Genomic DNA, 17,949 nt, shown 5'->3' with positions numbered 1-17,949 from the left:
GGGCTGAGACATAGAGACAGACGACCTTTCACGCTCACATTCACACCTACGGGCAATTTAGAGTCACCAGTTAACCTAACGAGCATGTCTTTGGACTGTGTGAGGAAGCCAGAGTACCCGGAGGGAACCCACGCACGCAAGAGGGAGAACATGCAAACGCTAACAACTGCACCACCGTGTTGCCCTAATTTATTTTTCATTGAAATAAAATTAGCACAGGGCAAATTTGTGTTAATTTAAATGCTCAAAACAGTCTCTTTACAGTGGGGTAACCAGTCTAGCTATACTGGTTCTTGCCCCACAAACCAAAGCTCACTCCTTCACACCCGAGTTCAATCTGATTCCTTCATAATAGCACACTCCACACGCCAGGAAGGAAACCCGACTACCCGGTACCCATAGTTGCACATTAAGAACGGAGACTCCGCTCTTTAAAGAACACAAACTTATATTTAAATGGTTATTACAATAATTATCAAAAGGATTCACAAAGGAATCCATTCATGTCTTAATAAAATCTTACATCAAGATAGAAACTTGACTGATCCCAAGGGAAATTCAGGAAGAAGGGCTATTACAGAACTTTAATTGAACTTGCTCACTCCTTGCATGTATCACATGAGAACAGAACAGTAATAAATGACAGATTTTCTTTAAGATAGATAATATACCAGAAGAACACGTCAACGTTCCTCTCTAACTTGGTTTGAAATACTTGAACAGATTGTTTGTCTGACTGCTTTTTCCTGCAGATTTTCGGTCTTTGGTCATCAAGCTTCTCCCTGGTTTCCTGGACGAGGGGGTCTTGAGGACCGGCTCCTGTTGCTTCCATTCAGACATTAACTCCCTTTGAACATCCGGAGGAAGTTCAGAAAACACCTTAGGGTCTACATTTCCCGGGAACTCACAGTCAGAAGACCGAGGGAGTGATAGTCCCGCTTCTTCCATGACGTTTTCTCCTTGAAATAAGCTTGGGCCCGCAGGACTCCAGTGATTCACAGTGGTCGGCAAGTCAGATGGATCCAATTTGTCCACAGTCTCTTTTACGTCCGTGATATTTTTAGAGCCGGTAAATTTCTGTTGAGCCTTATGTTTTGTTGTGTAGGGGACTTCAGCGACGAGAGAGTTGGCAAGAGAGTTAGTGTAGGCAGGAGACAACAGCTCCTTCTGGATTTCCTCAGGGAGAAGCCTGAACACTTCGGGGTCAACATTCGGGGGCAATCGCTGTGTCATCGTGTTATTTGTTTCGTCAGGGTTTGACCTCTCGGTGCTGCAGGGAACTTTCTGAGGCGGATGGTCCTCTTCAGCAACAACAGGGCTCTGTTTTCTTTTAAAGCCATATAATGCTGCCCCAGAGCTACGAGGGCTTTTAGTGGTTAAAGTCTCCTGTGAGATGTGTTGAGTAATGAACTGATGATCCACGCAGTGATGACCCCCTGTCTGGGAGGAATCATCCTGTTGGAGGAGAAAGAATGATTTCAGGAAATTCAGAGAACAAACACACAACTTCTCAGGAAAGGAAAATTATACAGGGTCATGTAAGTGCACAGTATGAATGAATGAGGTCGATTTAGTGAAATGTAGCATGGAGCAGGATGTCTGCAGGCACCTTGAATTCAACCCTTTGTTTTCCTGTTGTAAGATAATACTCTCCATGATATCTAAGTATAATGGAGAACCAGAAGCCTCCTGCGTAGGGGTGGGACAAATATCGATACAGCAATATATCGTCGCCCTGACTCGTGTAATACAATTATCGATAGGCTGGCAACTTATATCGATTAAGTATATTTGGCGCTCCAAACAGATTTCCCTGCGATTTTGAATCACCGTGTCACTACTTCATGACTCCTCGCCGTGGACATGAATGAGGGTAACGTTAAAGGAAACTAAGTGGCCGAAAAAGAAGTTAATCAGATATTGTGATGAATCATTAAATGCTTTTCTTGCAATATATCAATCATCGCAGAATCGCTGTATCGTGATATTATCGAAATCATGGGCCACGTATCACGTATCGAGTTATCCTGCGATTCCCACCCCTACTCCCGTGTGCACAACAGACTATTGCACCAGTCTAGATTTGTGATTAATCCATTAGGCCCCGTGTCCACATAGCGCCTTTTTCTGAGTGCCAGTGTCTTCTTTTTAATTGTTCCCAATGAGGACAGAGTGTATGCAGCCGCCTAGAGAAAAGGCGCCTTTTTTCTGAGCGCTCCGCCTTTTTTGTGCGGTAAGAGTTGAAAATCTCTGAACTTTTTAGAAAAGCGCTGGTGTCTTCACCGCCACTCGTCACCCTGGTTACCATTATTCATGGAGGGGCAACTTGTTTTGGCCGTTTTTGTCTACATATAACAAACAAACAGAATCACAATAGAGACCGAAAAGCCCGTTTGTGGATGCAGATCAGCTGATCTACACTAAATGTTGCTGGTAAGTGTTGTGCTTTTGTCGCCCTACGTGTTGTAAGCTTGTTTTTAGCTGTGTAGTAAGTTACTGTCATAGAAACAAAACCCAAATCTCTCACTGCACAAAGGCTTCATACCAGCGCTCCCCAGCACCCTGCCAGCGCTTTTTTGCACGAAAGGCGCTATGTGGACACTTTTGGAGCTTTAAAAAAAAAAAAAAGATAAATGATCTCAGTAATTTTTCAAGCAAAAGTTGTCAAAATATTGCACACCGTTGAGTTGTAGCTTCTTATATGTGACTATCATGGTTTTAAACTGTTGATCAGAAAAAAAAAGGTACCTGAAGACATCATCATGAGCTCTACAAAATGTGATGTAGATAAATGTAGGCATTTTTTCACTATAGACTAAATTACAATCAATTACACATAACTGACGGAAAAATCAGTCGTGAAAATGATTGTTAGTTGCAGCCTTATAACTTTTATAACAAACATTACAACAATCACTTCACTACCTGGCTCTGAGATGAGAAGATTTGTGTTTTTCTGGGAGACGTTGTTTGTGTGAAGAAAGATGTTATAGAGCCCTTTCCGCTGACAGCAGCTCCCCTGCTCTGCAGGTTACTGAAGCAAACGTTAATGAGGGTGAGGTGGAAGGCGGCGCTGCTGTCAATCATCTTGTGGAAGAGCTTCATGGCCAGCGGGACCAGCTGGACCACAGCGTCATCACTGCTGCCTACAGAAGAATTGAGGAGAACAACGTGAGAAGTTTTGGACAGCTAAATATGGAGAAGAAAAAAATGATCCTTATTGAGCAGAAATACATTAGCTACTTTCACAGAGACCACAAAAAAACAACAACCACTGCAGCGAACAATACGTCACCCTATTTAAAGAAAGTTATATTGTCATTCCTTTATAACTGTGCTTTATTTAATTTGCTCACCTTGCTTCTCTTCAGTGATTCTGCCCACACACCTTCACCTGCTGTACCTGCACACAGCAGCTCTCTCCGTTTCTCTCCCTATCTGCCTGCTCCGTTTACATTCATCGTGAGCTGCATGTTTTACAAAGTCGCCCAAAAAACACAACTCATGTTTTGTATTTTTCACCAGCGATCTCGTTTTCACAGCAGCAGGTGAGCTGCATGTGAGGGAGGCTCACAGTTACGTGTTGAAGCGATCAAACCCGACTAATGAGACCGACACTAAACAACTGCACTTACAATCTTTTAAAACAGAATAAGAAGGTCAGAATTTAACACATAACGCACCTAAATCAATGCATTTACAGGAGAGGCCAGCGGACGTCTGTGTGTGTGTGTGAGACGCTGCTCCAGGCATGTGAGAGACAGAACGCGAGGGGCGTCCAGTAAGTTAATCGACCGTGGATGACAATCTTTTTGACAGATAAAAATAAAGACACATGATGCCTTTGGGATTCAGCTTAGAACAACATGATAGAACTAGTCGCCAAATATACTTGCCCCCCTCCACGTCCGACAGGTAAAAATCTCCCGCTGTGATGGACATGTGTGAAAGGGAAACTCTGGGTAATGTTGAGGTCAGACGGTGCTGAAATTGAAAATGATAGGAGTGCATGTGTGAAAGAGGCTTAAGTTAATTGGTTGTGATTGACAAGGTCAGATCAAAATGTCTCTCAATGAAAGGGGCACCAGACAAATCTGCCAGAGCAAATAAAACCTGATGTCACAGATTTATAAAAATAACAACATATGCCACCCTGAGCTTGTGCAGTTGGGACACCACAGTGTCCGGCCTGATGAGCAGGCTTACCAGAGGTGATCTTTTGTCCGATATGGTTTGGGATTGGACACTGCCGGCTCTCCCGGCTGAACCACTTGTTGGTTGCTGAATATTTACGAGTGGTGAGCCGAAAGGTTTGAGGCTGCCTGCCATCCTTGTGCATCCTAGTTTTTCAAACAGAGGGTTAATGTTAGATTCTTTAACTTGAAAATATAAAAGACCACCATGAAAAATGCTTTCGAAAGCTGGAAATGTTTCCCACCTCTCCACCAGACTGCTCAGGAGTTCTTGTATCTTTTCCAAAACTTCTTTAGTTGATGACATTTTCTTGAAGGAGTCTTCATCGCTGAGAGACTGAAACAAAAAGAGGATAATCATCAAATGGATAAATAAATGGCAAACTATACAATTTTTACATCAAATAAAGCCTCTGATGATTCAAAATGACAATGATTTATGCTTTTAATGGGTTTCAAACCTTTGCCAGTTGACTGTCACAACTCAGCTCATAAGACAGTTTTTTAATCAAGGCAAGACAATACTTCCCCAAATGCTGGGCCTTCTTCTCAGGGGTTAAATTGTGATATTTAATGAGGGGGGAGCCCTTGTCCAGTGAGGCTAGGTGGATCCGCATGAGTGGGCCAGTTTCACTAACAACACTGTCACAGTTTTCTTGTGGCTCTTTCTTCAGCAGAAATGTGTTTTATGTGTGTGGATGGTCCAGAGTAACAACAGCACTGTTTCTGGAAAGAAATGCTGCTTTTGTTTTTCCTTGATGTATATACATACATTTTTTGGGACAGTTAGCCTTTATTGATAAGACAGCTGAAGAGACACAGGAAATATTGGGAGAAGAGAGAGGGGGATGACATGCAGCAAAGGGCCGAGGGCGGGAGTCGAACCTGCGGGTGTCTGCTCTACCTACTGAGCTCAACCAGCGCCCTGTGTATTTTTTTTATTGCTTTACCACAAACCAGATTTCATTCACCTCTTTTATATTTGTGAAATTTCTGATACAGATATCTCTATTGGAATCTTAATGTTCCCAATAGGGACAAGCTTAAATATAATTATTGTCAGATAAATTGGACTAAAATTCAATTCAATTAAATCCAGGGGGAAAAGAGTTCACCTCTGTGAAGCACTGTTAAGGTAAGTGAAATATATTATAAGCAAAAATGCAAATACTCTGCCAATTATCCCTATTTATGCTTCATGAAACACTGATACAACTCTTCTTTCATAAATCAACATATCCTGAAGAATGCCCTGAAGAAACTATAGAATCTACAGTAACTTCGTGGCTTAGTACAGTCAAATGTGTGATCATTATTAGGTCTACTATCTGTTTTGTGTTTACCTAAATGATTAGGTATGTTTTAAGCTTTCAGGAATGCACCTACTTTGAATACTTAAGCAACCGAACTGAAAATCCCCTGTAATAATCCACAAAAACACGCCAGGAAAAACACACTGTGATTCTCCAGAGAAAACAACAACTGGACTTATACTGAATATAAAACTTTACCAACAGCCCTGATGGTGTTTGACTGGACTAGGAATTTGTGATCAAGGGCTCGGAGAGTATTTATAGGTTAATGAGTCCACTATAAGATCTCAATACCACAATTTGGAGATACACGACTAGATCCCATTGTGGTATAATGCTCACATCTTTTAATAAAGCCAAAGAAAGGAGCCTATACTCTACATTTGTGTGGTCAGTGTGAGATGGAGCTCTGGCCCAAAGGTAAACCCTGCTTATAGTGATTACAAACATAAAATGGGAGTTAAAAACAACCATTCAGTTTAAATCAAGATTGTCATTTCAGGGATATCTTGTCCTACCTGAGGGGCCCCAGTAGGGGTGACAGGTGAGTCATCAACACCGAGGGCCAGATTCTTTAACCGCTGAGCACTTGGACCTCCAAACTCTCTCACCAAGTCATTCAGTGGGTAGAGCTGCATGTCTTTAACACTGACCAATCCCAGGGCTTGAAGTCTCTTAGCAGTTTGATGACCCACACCTAGGAGTTGAGGAAGTGAACACAAACTCATTGTTAGGGATACTGGATATGAGTCAAAGCTTAGATTTCAAAAATATTTTACCAGTAATGAACTAAGGCTTCAACTAACGATTATTTCTTATAGGTGATAAATCTGATTTAAAAAATGTCGAGTTTCTAAAAAATAGATATCTGAGATATCTTTAAATGCTTTGTCAGTCCAAAGCCGAATGATATTCAGTATATTATGATATACATATAAACCAGAGACAAGCAGGAAATCTCCATATTTAAGAGGCTGAAAGTGCATTTTAAGTACTATTAGAACGATAATTTTAGCAACAAATTTGAGTCAAAATTGTTTTTCTTTCAATCGACTTTTTCCAACAGGCAAATAATTGTTGCAGCTCTTTACTTCACACAAATGTGAAAGACAATAAAGTTAAAGAATAAAACTGTTAAAATGACATAAAAGGGTATATTATTTATTAAAAAACAAAATACTGTTATTAGTTTTGTTCACAGCTGCATGAAAAGATCCAGATGATGAATAAATGCTTTTCAGAGTTACACATAAGCTGAACATCTGTACCCGGGACTTTGCGGAGGCTGCTCAGGTCGCCCATGATGACGCTGACGTTCTCAGGCAGCAGGGTGGTTTGCTGATTTGGTTTGAAGGTGCCTGACACCAGTTTGGCTAGTAATTTGTTTGTGGCGATGCCTGCACAGCCGGTCAGGCCCAGTTTGCTGTGGACGACTTCTCTCAGCTCTGCTGCAATATGCGAACCTAAAGCCAGTCTTGGATGATCACTGGCTTTAACATCTGCACCTAAGCATAACAGAAAAGTAGATCACTTTTATTATCTGTGTTTGTAAAAACTTGAGACTCATCTCAGGATCTGAGAGTTTGAACTTTTCATGTTCTGGGAAACTGAAAGTGCAATGCAAATGTTTTCGCTTCTTAGCCTTTTTTTACTACTCATTTCCTGGTTTCCATGAGCCAGATGTACATAGATGTATGTAGATTAACGGCAGCTGCACAGCAGAGGCACAAAAGTAACTTACTTAAATGGTTGTAGACATGTCCTTTGAAAGAAAAGTTTTCAGACTCTGATGTCTGTGCAAGCCGTCTTTCTACCATTGATGTGATGTCCATGAAGTTTTCATCAAACCCGAGCCTTTCGACCAGTGGACAGTAGGACATCAGCAGCTCTGGATGACGGACGAGGACAGGTAAAGAAAAGAGAACGCAGAAACAGAAAATATACATGATGTTGCTTTAAAAGTTATTTTCCAAAATAGCTATAAACAGCTGTTCAGATTAGCATAAACTAATCTGTGTGTTATACTGTATGTGTACATGAGGAAATCAAATGCGGTGATGAGGGAGCGCTTCAAAGATATGATAATGTTGCAAAATATATTTACTGAATGCATTTTGGTTGGGTTTTACACTACATAACAAATGCTTTCCTAACTACTTTACTAAATACCAAAGTTTAAATTACAACAGATTAGAATTGCCTTTAGCTTTATTGCAGAGCAACCCGGATTGATGTTCTACTTCTGCCTACCTGTCATTTTATAGGACATTTCTCTGTAGTGTGTCAGGTCTTCTCCTTTGACCAGCACCAGCTGAGGACATTTCTCCTTCGCATCAGTCACAGACATCAGCTTGGTGACACCCTGCTCCCTTGCCACATAGTTACAGGTGACTATGATGTATTTCTGTTGAATACCTAATGATATGAGAAACAAATCGTAGTATTATTCTGGGCTTTAACAGAAACAAAATCTGGAAGGGTTTCTATGTTGGTAAATTTACCTAAAGGGACTTCTCTCAGTGCTGGGTTTCTGATCATTTCCACCTGAGCATAGAAGCAGTCCAGGTCAAAATGCAGGATGATTCTGTGAGCAGGTGTTGGTTCTGGTATCTTATAGAGGCGTGGACCTGAATACGAGATCATACATACAATAGTTTCCAATCTAATACGTATACATAGCTCACAGACAGAGTTGTGTTTCTCTTTGCATAGCATAAACTAAAAGTTTCGAACTGTCGAAGCCCCACAGTCTTTATACTTTACCAGAAACAGCAGCGGGGCTGAGAGGGACGGAATCCACGAAACTTGTTCTCCACTCGTTTTCATCCTCTTCCACCTCATCTTCACTATTATCCATTTCTGTTTTGTAAATATTAATATTCAAGTGAAGGCTGATGTTGTTGTTGTTGTTGCTGTACTTGAAGCTGTTGTACTTTAACAGTGCAAAATGCGTAGTAGCTCCCAGTTGGTTCAGCAGCGCCATCTGCCGATGTGGAGGTATTGCTGCAACATAATAAACTATAATGAACCTGACGAAACAACCGGAAACAACCTATATCAAGTTTTATTGCTAATTGTTTTTCCTTCTTGGGGTAAACACAGTTATTTTCCGACAAAGAAAAATACATTTAGGAAAAATCATTGTTTTACCAAACGTTTTTAACGGTCGTCTCGCGCTAATAGCAGAGCCTATTTAAGAGTGTCTGACGTCACTTGAGTTTCAGTTGGAGCCCCCACCTGTTGGTTGACAGTTAATTAATCAAACCAAACGGTTTTGCGCATCGTGAAAAGCGGCGTTTTTGCTGATGTTTCCCTCGTCTGGTCTTTTTGTTAATATAAATTGTCCTTTCACCAAACGTGGGCTTTGTGAGCGGCCGCACTGTTTTTACAAACATGCCACAGAATTGTGGGATATGTTCGGTGCTTCGCATAAATCATCGGTAGTAGACTTTGCAGGTCAGTGTTGGATGTATGCTAGCTAGGTAACGTTAGCTATAACTTGAGGCGTTGTAGAAACATTGTTTAACTTTAGAGTTAATTGGTTCAAATAGTTTTAAGATTAAACTGGTGTTTTGTTAAACTAAACTATTAACTATTTTGTTCAAGTAAAACTACCGTGCGTGATTTTATTAATGTGCATGATAGTAGTCAAATTATTAAATGGTATTGCAATTTCTCTGAGGAAAATTTACTTTTCCACTCTTAACACAGATTATTTCTATTATCAATAATCTCACCATGTATTATTTTACTCTATATAACAAAAGTCTTTTTTCATGTAACATTTCAACAGGAGTCCAAAATGGCTATCCATACGCTGCCCGTGAGGCACCAGTGAATGATGAAACCAAAGATGACTGCCTCCAGCAGCTTGAATGGATCAACAAGGAGATTGAGACTGTAAGACACGAGGTTGAGCAGGAGCAAAGGCGGCTGTCACACTACCAGACTGTACAGGCAGACGGCAGAAACACTGTCGCTAGTTCCCCTCTTTCCGAATCTGAAACAGCAGGTAAAAATTTGGACAATTCTTCTGGTCTGTCTTCATGTACAAAGTTAAAAAAAACGTACTCCCGGGCAAGGAAGTATGTGGTTGATAATTCAAAACCAAGGACTGATTTGGAGTATGACCCTCTGTCTAACTTTTCTGCTGACTTGCGGTCTTACAGCTCATCAGGTAAAGAGCAAAAAGTCAAAAGCAGACGAGGTTTGAAAAACACAAGGAACGCTGTTCCGGGTGTCAAAAAACGGAGAATAAATTATCAGGCTCCTCTTTCTCGATCGCCATCTCCAGATCCACTTGATGAGTCTAATGAAGACTGTGTACTGATAATTGATATTCCTCACTCACCTGACAAAAAAAGAAGGAAAGGTCAGAAAGCTGTTGATTCTGTTGCTGGCCAATCTATCCAGGATAAAATAGAGGAATTGAAGGAGGTCAAAACAGCATCCATTTTCCTTGATTCTCCACCACTGCACCTTTCAAAAACTGGAGCGTGCAAGGCTACATCTTCCCCTGCATCAAAGTTAAAGGACAACAGAGTTCATAGTAATTGCTGTGCTGAAAACAATCCATCTAATCTTTGTGAGAACAAAGATTGTGAACATTTAGTTAATGAGAGTGTTGTTTACTCTACTAGATGTTTAGAAGACCTGGGAAGAGAGAGTCAGAAAATTACTCATTCTCAGGCTGCTGAAACATCAGTGGACAAAAGTCCTGAATCTGCATATCCTCCTGCCACCACAGACCAGCAAGATCACAGTTTGAACTATCAGGTGGAGAAAAAGGAGAAAAACGCTATCAAGGCGGAACTACGTCGGTGTGAGCTTCCCGATAGTGTTGACAGAATGAATCTGCAGGCTTACAATTACCAGCCAAAGAATTCACTTTTTTATCAACCTCCTGAGGTTAAGTCGGATTCACCAAACAGGCAACATACAAAGCAAGCACAGACCACAGAGAAGCCAGCTCAGAACAAAGTGGATAATCAGTTTCATTCCCCAAAATGTTTACCTTCACTGCTTCCACAAAGCCAGAAAACGTCAAGCAAAGTGCCCACAGAGATGCAAGGTAAAACTGCTTCAGGCAGCAGCAAAGATCAGATTCGGAACAATTTTTCAGCATCAAGTAGAGCTGAATCATCATCTGCATCAAGTGAGCTGCTTCTGGTGAAAGCAGATGGTGAAGAAGTTATAATCATTGATTCCAGCTCCGATGGCGAAGATGAGCTCAACTATTCAGAAATGGAGCTGTCTGACAGTGACCCAATGGAGGAATGCTACAGGATCTTCATGGAGGCAAACAATGAGGATAAGGGACATGATGGGGAGCCTGATGTTTCTGTAAGTATCCTGTACACACTTAGAGCCAAATTGAGGATGTTCCTTTAACGGTGTGAAGATCTTTTCTCTTAACCATGTCACTTTCAGGTTGAAGCCGCGGATCTGGAGAAGTCGGAGTTAAACGTCAAACCTCAAGCATTGCTAGGAAAGAAGAGGGTCGCTCATGAAGCCAAACATACAGAGGTACAATCTACTTTTCACATACGTGCATAAGGCTAGTCCTTCGTATTCATGTAGGAGGGAGGCATTCCGTAACAGGAAAGGTAGGAAAAATTATTAATTAAACCCATACTTTTACATACTATATTTAAATCAAATTATGCATTGTAATAAAGTACTTTTTTTCCAGTTCATGCTTTTTTTATCTCAAGCATACTGGAGATCTTTATTTTCTTGCATTCTATAGAAATACTAAAACCATTTCATAACATTATTAATTAAGTAAATTAATTAAATGTAGTGCTAAATTGACAAAATAATTAAGTTATACAGTGATGTTGCTAGGTATGCGTCCTGGGTCTGACGTATTAAAATCTAAAGGGACGCAGTAAACTCTCTATCCATGCATCCCAGGGATGCACCTCATCTTTCCCATACTGAACGATGCATTGTGAACAACAAACTTGCGTTAAAATCCCAGTAATCGGCAAAAGAAACCGCTGTTTCAACCCTCTGTGCACCTAATCAGCACAGAGGAGATCCCATGTGCCACAGTCTCATCAAAAGCGAGAGCAGCTGTGGTTGAGTGACAGAAAGGAACGGAAGAGAGCGAGCGCCGTTAATGTAAATAAAGCAGTGAAACAGAGATATAAGACATTATTTTCTGATTGTTTCACAGCGGTTACGCTCTAAACAACAAACTAATACGCCTATACCTCTGTAAAACCCTGCAGGAAGGTGCGTGGTTTAGGTTTTATAGACCAAAGTCGACTGTGTGGGTCTGTCTGCTCCGCCCTCCCTCACACCTGGAGTGACGCAGCCGACTGTTCTCATTTAGAGACTGGCAAATTAAGATGTTTTGTCCCTTCTACGTCTCATAAAGATGAAAAAGTTACAAAAGTGTTGCAGACAGAGAGCAGAGAGACAGCCATGTCACCTTGGCGCTACGTTTTCATTTAGTTCCGTTTTAGCTCCAGACCACTGCCCAGCGACTAGCTCCAGACCACTGGCCAGCGATTGACGTCCAGGAATGTCCCAAACACAGCAGAATGATAAATAGAAATACAGATGTAGGATAGATCCCCTGCGGATATATTAGAAACAAGAAAATTACCTACTTTTTCCCCCCTAAGACTTCTATTTTTGTTGCTGTGGTATCGAAACGGGTATCAAATATTTATTTTTACTAGTATTGTATCAAAGTGGAAACTTTTCAGATTTTAAATTCTATTCTTTTAATTTCACATTTGGAACATGAGTAAATATATCCATTAATTATAACTATATCATACCATACCAACATCAAACACGAGTTTAACACCACAATTTCTCAAGAAACAAAAATTATATTTGGGACCCATTTAATTTTCCAGGGGTAAGGGGCTCCTTACATTGAAAATCAACATCACTGGTTATATGAATTAGAGATGTTTCGGTCCTGAACGATTCGTTCAAAAAGAACGAATCTTTTCAGTGAACGCAATGATCCGTTCACTTCCATGCATCAAATTTGTTCCTTTCGTTCACTTGGCTCCGCTCACGGCTCCCCAGTGCCTCCCTTCTTCTTTCAGAAAACCAGACTGATTGATGTTAGCACGAGCCAATTGTCTTTTAGAGGAGGGCTGTTTGTATCAAATCAAATGACCATCATTGGTTAGGAGAACAACTGAACGTATCGCTTGACCGAATGTGTCTCTCTCTCTCTCTCTCTCTCTCTCTCTCTCTCTCTCTCTTTCACTGAACGAGAACGGTCTTCGTGAACGAAGTGACCCGATTGGGTGCATCTGTGCATACAAGTCAATTCACAGATGTGTAAACTACTGACAGATGAACACAAACTAAACTAGGTTTATTTATTTAGAAATTATAATGTCAGAAGGTTTTGTAATGGGCAAGTAAGTAGACCAGTGAATGCAATGGGAGCCGTCATCATTCATGAACAAGTGAGAGTGAGTGAGTTACGGGTAAACCGGAAATGTCACTGAACGACCTGGTGAACGAAAGTAATGAACGAATCTTTCAGCTGAACGAGATCCGAAGATCCAGGTCACTGAAGTGAACGAGAGCTGCCATCTCTAATATGAATGCATTGTCAATCTAAGTGCCTTTTTAATATGGTACAAAATATATAACCGTACGTAAATAGACCAATCTAAAATGAATATGAATGAATATTGCCATTTCCCCTGTGCTACTTAACCATTTAGATTACAAAAATTAAGATTTGAGTTATTTTTTTGATTTGCCTGCAACATTCAGCAGCCAGTGGCTAAGAGCAGACCTCAGCCTCAGGTGCTGGTTCCCTTACATGGGCCTGCAGTGTCAGGATTTACTTCCCAGCCCTCCATCACCACCAAGATCCAACAGGTACAGCAGAGAGCCTCCATTCTGACTGCCTCAGTTAAAGGCGGTCAGGCTTTTGTTTCCTCCACCTGTCAGAGGAAGCCAGAGACCCAGAATGCACCTTCTCCCTCAACTCAAACACCTGAAAACCTGCAGCCTGCTCCTGCGCAAAATGGTAAGCATCTGTGGCTGTAGTGTAGATTTATTATGTTCATTTTAGATAACTATTAAAATGTCAACATCAAATAGTGTCTGAACACAAAAGTTAAAAAATATGGAAAATGTATGACCTTTTATTTTATACGAAATGTGCAAGCTGTTATTAACTTATAATATTTCTGTGCCATCATGTCTGCATGTGTCAATCTTTTGTTCCACAGCTTATGTGAACTACATACCTTTAGGAACAGCGGTGATAAATGTGGGCAACAACTTGCACTTGATCCTCCCAGAGGGCGCTTTCCCTCTGCCTGTAGCTTCCAGTTCCAGCCAACTTACTTCAGTGCTAACTCCAATCACTCAAGTGCATATGAACCCTGTCACTGTGAAACAAACATACCATCAAGCTGTACTTACCCCTGTGCAAAGATACCGTACAACAGCACCTATGCTCATCCCACCCCAGGCACGCAAACCCTCACTGACCTCTGCTCTTGCAGCAGCACAGTCAAGTCAAGCCGCCTGTGTTACTCAAGCTGCTCTCCATGCTAATGTTAAGGTAAGAAGTGACAAGCAGCCTGTGTCAGGACCCCTTTCCAAAATCAGTTTTATTTGTCATATATTCATAATGGATTTATTATTTCCAGCCAGTTCCAACTAAACGCAAACTGAAGCAGCAGTGTGAGGCCGCCAAAGTGCCCCATGACATCCGACAACGTTATATCAACATGTTTACAGAGGAGTTCCTAAAAACATCAGCCAATGTTAATGATGCCTTTGAAAAGGTGAGCTTGTGATATTGAATGTCATCCTCACTGCCCAAAAGTCTGGATATTTATTACTTTTTCTAATGTGATTTACAGGCACTTGCTGAAGAGAAGACGTTGTATAATCGCAGTGTGAACAAACTCAAATACCTGAGCGTTGCAGTGAATGCACTCAAGAGGCTGAAGAACCAAAGTGCTGTGGCTGCTAAAGGTAATCATTTATGGAAAACATTAACTATTCTTGGTAAATTTGTAAATTATCTCAATAAAAGAATTGAGCTTCATGATTTTTATTTTTCAGTTGAAAATGAAGTGAACAGCCAAAGATGTAAAGGCAACATTCCACTTAACATGAAGTTGTTTGAAGGAAAAAGTGAGAATTTATTTATATTTAAATGTATTTGTCATTTCATTCAAATGTTTTTCCAGCTCTAAGTAAATTCATTTTTCCAGCAGATGATACATTATTTTATGAGAGTTTGAAGGACTATATTTTGACTGAGGAGAGGCTGATTGAGAGCAACTATCCTGTACAGCACCCAGAGAAACCTGGTTCTGCAGTATTTTTTGCTGACCACAAGAAAGGCCATGCAGATCGTAAGTGAAACTCCTAAGCTATAAGATGCAATCCTTATATTATGTCACTAGAGGGCGCACTAAGCCTGTGCTGTACTTGCTATTAGGGTTTCGTCTCTCAGCACAGTTCAATCTGGTGATGTCCCTCTCTGTTTTGTTTGTTAAAGCCCTCAAGAGGATCTGCTGTCGATGTGGGGCTACGTACTCTGTGAGCCAGACTGGCAAACACACCCGTAAGGAGGAGTGTAATTACCACTATGGGAAAGGCGTCAAGAATAAAGGTGAGTATGGCATAGTTTTAAGTAATTCAAAGTGTTTGCTCTACATATGTTACTATTAGATCATTATATACATTTTAAACAGTGCCGGGTGGAGTGGAGACACGCTACAGCTGCTGTGAGGGAGTGATGGGAGCACCTGGATGTCAGGTGTTTAAGGTAGGAAAATACAGAGTGAGAGATTTTTCCTCAAACTGATTCTCTTTAAAATTACACAGATTTGCCAGCTGGTAATTTTATTTGTCTACATGGTTTTGTCTTATCTTCATCAGTTGCACGTACATGATTCCCTCAGCCTTGATGGATTTGTGTCAACTGTCCCCAGACATCACTCCGACACAAGCTGTCCTGGAGTCTACTCCCTCGATTGTGAAATGGTGATCAGCTTTTTAGGAATTTTTATTTTTCTTGTTGAGACTTAAACCTGAAATAAACCCCAACCCATTTATAGTACTTTTATTACAATTCAAGAATAACATATGCAAAATATTACCACAGAAAGTCAGAGTCACAAAAAAGTAAAAATAACATAACACAACAAACACAATACATACATACAGAGAGAATAGCTTTATAATTGACAGAAGAAAGGGAAAAAAAATACACACCAAGTACTCAGGCTGCTTGATGTGCACGTGCCTAAAATAACACAAGCATTAAACACTGGGTCTATGAATGACCCTGAGTATCTAATGAAAACACATATTGTGATTGTATTTGTCTTAGTGTTATACCATTCATGGTCTGGAGCTGTCCAGGGTGACTGTGGTCAACTCTAGCCTGCAAGTCATCTATGACACCTTCGTCAGACCTGATAATGAGGTCATCGACTACAACACCAGGTAATTAGATACTTGGCTGTCTTTTTTTTCTCCCCTTTTCTAAAGACCCTAAAACCTACTTAAACTCTACCTTCTCACTAATACAGGTCTGTACATTTTCATTATCGGGATATGACCATAGGCAATGAACACATTGAAAAGGACTGCGAAATCACAAGGAATAAAAAAAAGTTATGTTCACGTGCTAGCATGTTAACATTTGACCTACTGGATCCAGCCCTGGATACTTGAGCAATGCATTCAAACTTCCAATCAGATCAAACCCATGCTAACTGTTAGCTTCCCTTAGGCAGGTTGGTGGGAACTGTAATACAACTGCTGTTCCCTTCATCTATCAATGTATTTTATAGCGGCTAACTGCTCTGTCTATAGCCCATGTGACCCTTTTACTCTTCAAGGTTTTCAGGCATCAGTGAGGAAGATGTGAAGGGTAACCACACCTCCCTCAGAGAGGTGCAGGAGACCTTATTGAGCTTCATAAACGCCGACAGCATTCTGATTGGACACGGCCTGGAAACAGACCTCTGTGCCCTGAAGGTGACTACTTCTAGATTTTTCCAACATTATTTTTAAAAATCATTAATCATTAGCAATCCTGACTAACATGTAATTATTGTAAGAAAAATAAGCCTAGGAGTTGGAAACAAGCTGGAAGTTTGTTTACATGAAGCCAAAGAGGTTTGTAATGAAAAATGCAGTCAAACTCAGTATTTTAACTGGTATTTAACCCCCCAACCTATCAGGGTTTGTTTTAGCTGGCTTAGTTGTGAGTAGTTGGGCTTTCCATAATATGGGTAAGTTATAATGTAATTGTTCAGAGTGTAAACTGCTCACAACAAAGTAGAAACTCTGAATTTACTAATAAATCCAAAACACTGCTATAAATTTGGGTCATAGATGGTTGAATGCCAACTTTCTTCAGCTGTTAAATACCTGTGGAAACGTGGGTATTATAAAGAAAAATATTGGAAAACTATGGACAAAATGCTATTATACTATGAAATATGTCAATGAAACGGTCACATGTTGAACAGATATACAATGGACATAAACGGTTAACATGCTTGTTTTTTGTTTTTTTTTATTGCTTCTATCTATTAATGAGTAATTTTAACAAAGAGGTTAGGCCAAGAGATAAAAGCTCATTCCTCTTAAAGATATGTTCCTTTTTACTATAGTTGCTCCATGGGACGGTGGTGGACACATCAGTGGTCTTCCCCCACCGTCTGGGCCCCCCTCACAAGCTCACCCTCAACAACCTCACTGCTGAATATCTCAGAAGGATCATCCAAGAGAGTGGTGGGTCATCGTGGATAACTGCAGCCAACATACAAGTGTTTTATTGTGTATTTCTTTTAAAGTCCATTAAGATTAAACTCCATGATACATCTGAATCTAGATTTGAATGCATAAATAGATCATAATCAGACGGCACCCTTTGAGTATTAAGACCACCTAAATTTGTATTTGCAATAATGTATAAAATACATGCTTTGTTAATGTTTACATTTCTTTAAATATACCTCATTAATGTTTCTACCAGTTTGTGGACACGATACTGCAGAGGATGCTGCTGCCTGCATGGAGCTTATGTTATGGAAGGTCAAAGAAGATGGAAAAATGAGAAAATGATCAAAATAAAACATAATTATCTTCACCCTGTTCATAAAGGAAACTGATGATGCAGATTTGAATGTAACATTAATTTGTGTTAAGCTCTGTTGACACTTCAGACATGACATGGGAGGGTTGTTTATTTAAGTTTGATATCACTTTAGAGATTTATGTTAAGTATTTTCTGTATGTTTATTTTTTATTTGCAGCCAATGTTTCCATGTCTGTCATTTGATATTTTTGGTTGCACTATATTAAAAAAATCTAAAAGGGTGGGATGATCAATATTATCCAAATAAAGGCAATGAATACAATCCCTTTGTTTTTATTTTTTTATCTCACCAAATTCAAACCAGCCAATG

The 17,949-nt window shown here is 40.3% G+C and overlaps 2 protein-coding genes across 2 annotated transcripts; one reads left to right on the top strand and one right to left on the bottom strand.

The window, feature by feature from the left end:
- Positions 1 to 244: 244 nt before the first annotated feature.
- On the bottom strand, positions 245 to 8,439 carry poli (polymerase (DNA directed) iota). The gene is made up of 10 exons (XM_069683884.1): positions 8,270 to 8,439; positions 8,008 to 8,133; positions 7,757 to 7,921; positions 7,248 to 7,394; positions 6,775 to 7,011; positions 6,025 to 6,203; positions 4,439 to 4,530; positions 4,207 to 4,340; positions 2,926 to 3,146; positions 245 to 1,455 (listed from the first exon to the last, which is right to left on the bottom strand). Exons 1-10 carry the CDS (start codon positions 8,361 to 8,363, stop codon positions 697 to 699), a joined length of 2,154 nt encoding a protein of 717 aa, XP_069539985.1. The 5' UTR covers positions 8,364 to 8,439; the 3' UTR covers positions 245 to 696.
- Positions 8,440 to 8,811: 372 nt separating this feature from the next.
- LOC138610986 (RNA exonuclease 1 homolog) lies at positions 8,812 to 17,882 on the top strand. The gene is made up of 16 exons (XM_069683883.1): positions 8,812 to 8,962; positions 9,300 to 10,849; positions 10,937 to 11,032; positions 13,271 to 13,526; positions 13,732 to 14,069; positions 14,158 to 14,295; positions 14,374 to 14,488; positions 14,579 to 14,650; positions 14,731 to 14,874; positions 15,021 to 15,134; positions 15,217 to 15,290; positions 15,404 to 15,508; positions 15,858 to 15,973; positions 16,372 to 16,510; positions 17,152 to 17,272; positions 17,517 to 17,882. The coding sequence occupies exons 1-16, from the start codon at positions 8,812 to 8,814 to the stop codon at positions 17,603 to 17,605; spliced, it is 3,618 nt and encodes a 1,205-aa protein (XP_069539984.1). The 3' UTR covers positions 17,606 to 17,882.
- Positions 17,883 to 17,949: the final 67 nt, after the last annotated feature.

Source organism: Semicossyphus pulcher, unplaced genomic scaffold, assembly GCF_022749685.1.
Source record: "Semicossyphus pulcher isolate SPU_LCO1_2020_fin unplaced genomic scaffold, fSemPul1.0.p SCAF_6, whole genome shotgun sequence".
In the NCBI taxonomy this organism is placed as follows: domain Eukaryota; kingdom Metazoa; phylum Chordata; class Actinopteri; order Labriformes; family Labridae; genus Semicossyphus; species Semicossyphus pulcher.
This window is presented reverse-complemented; position numbering and strand designations above follow the sequence as displayed.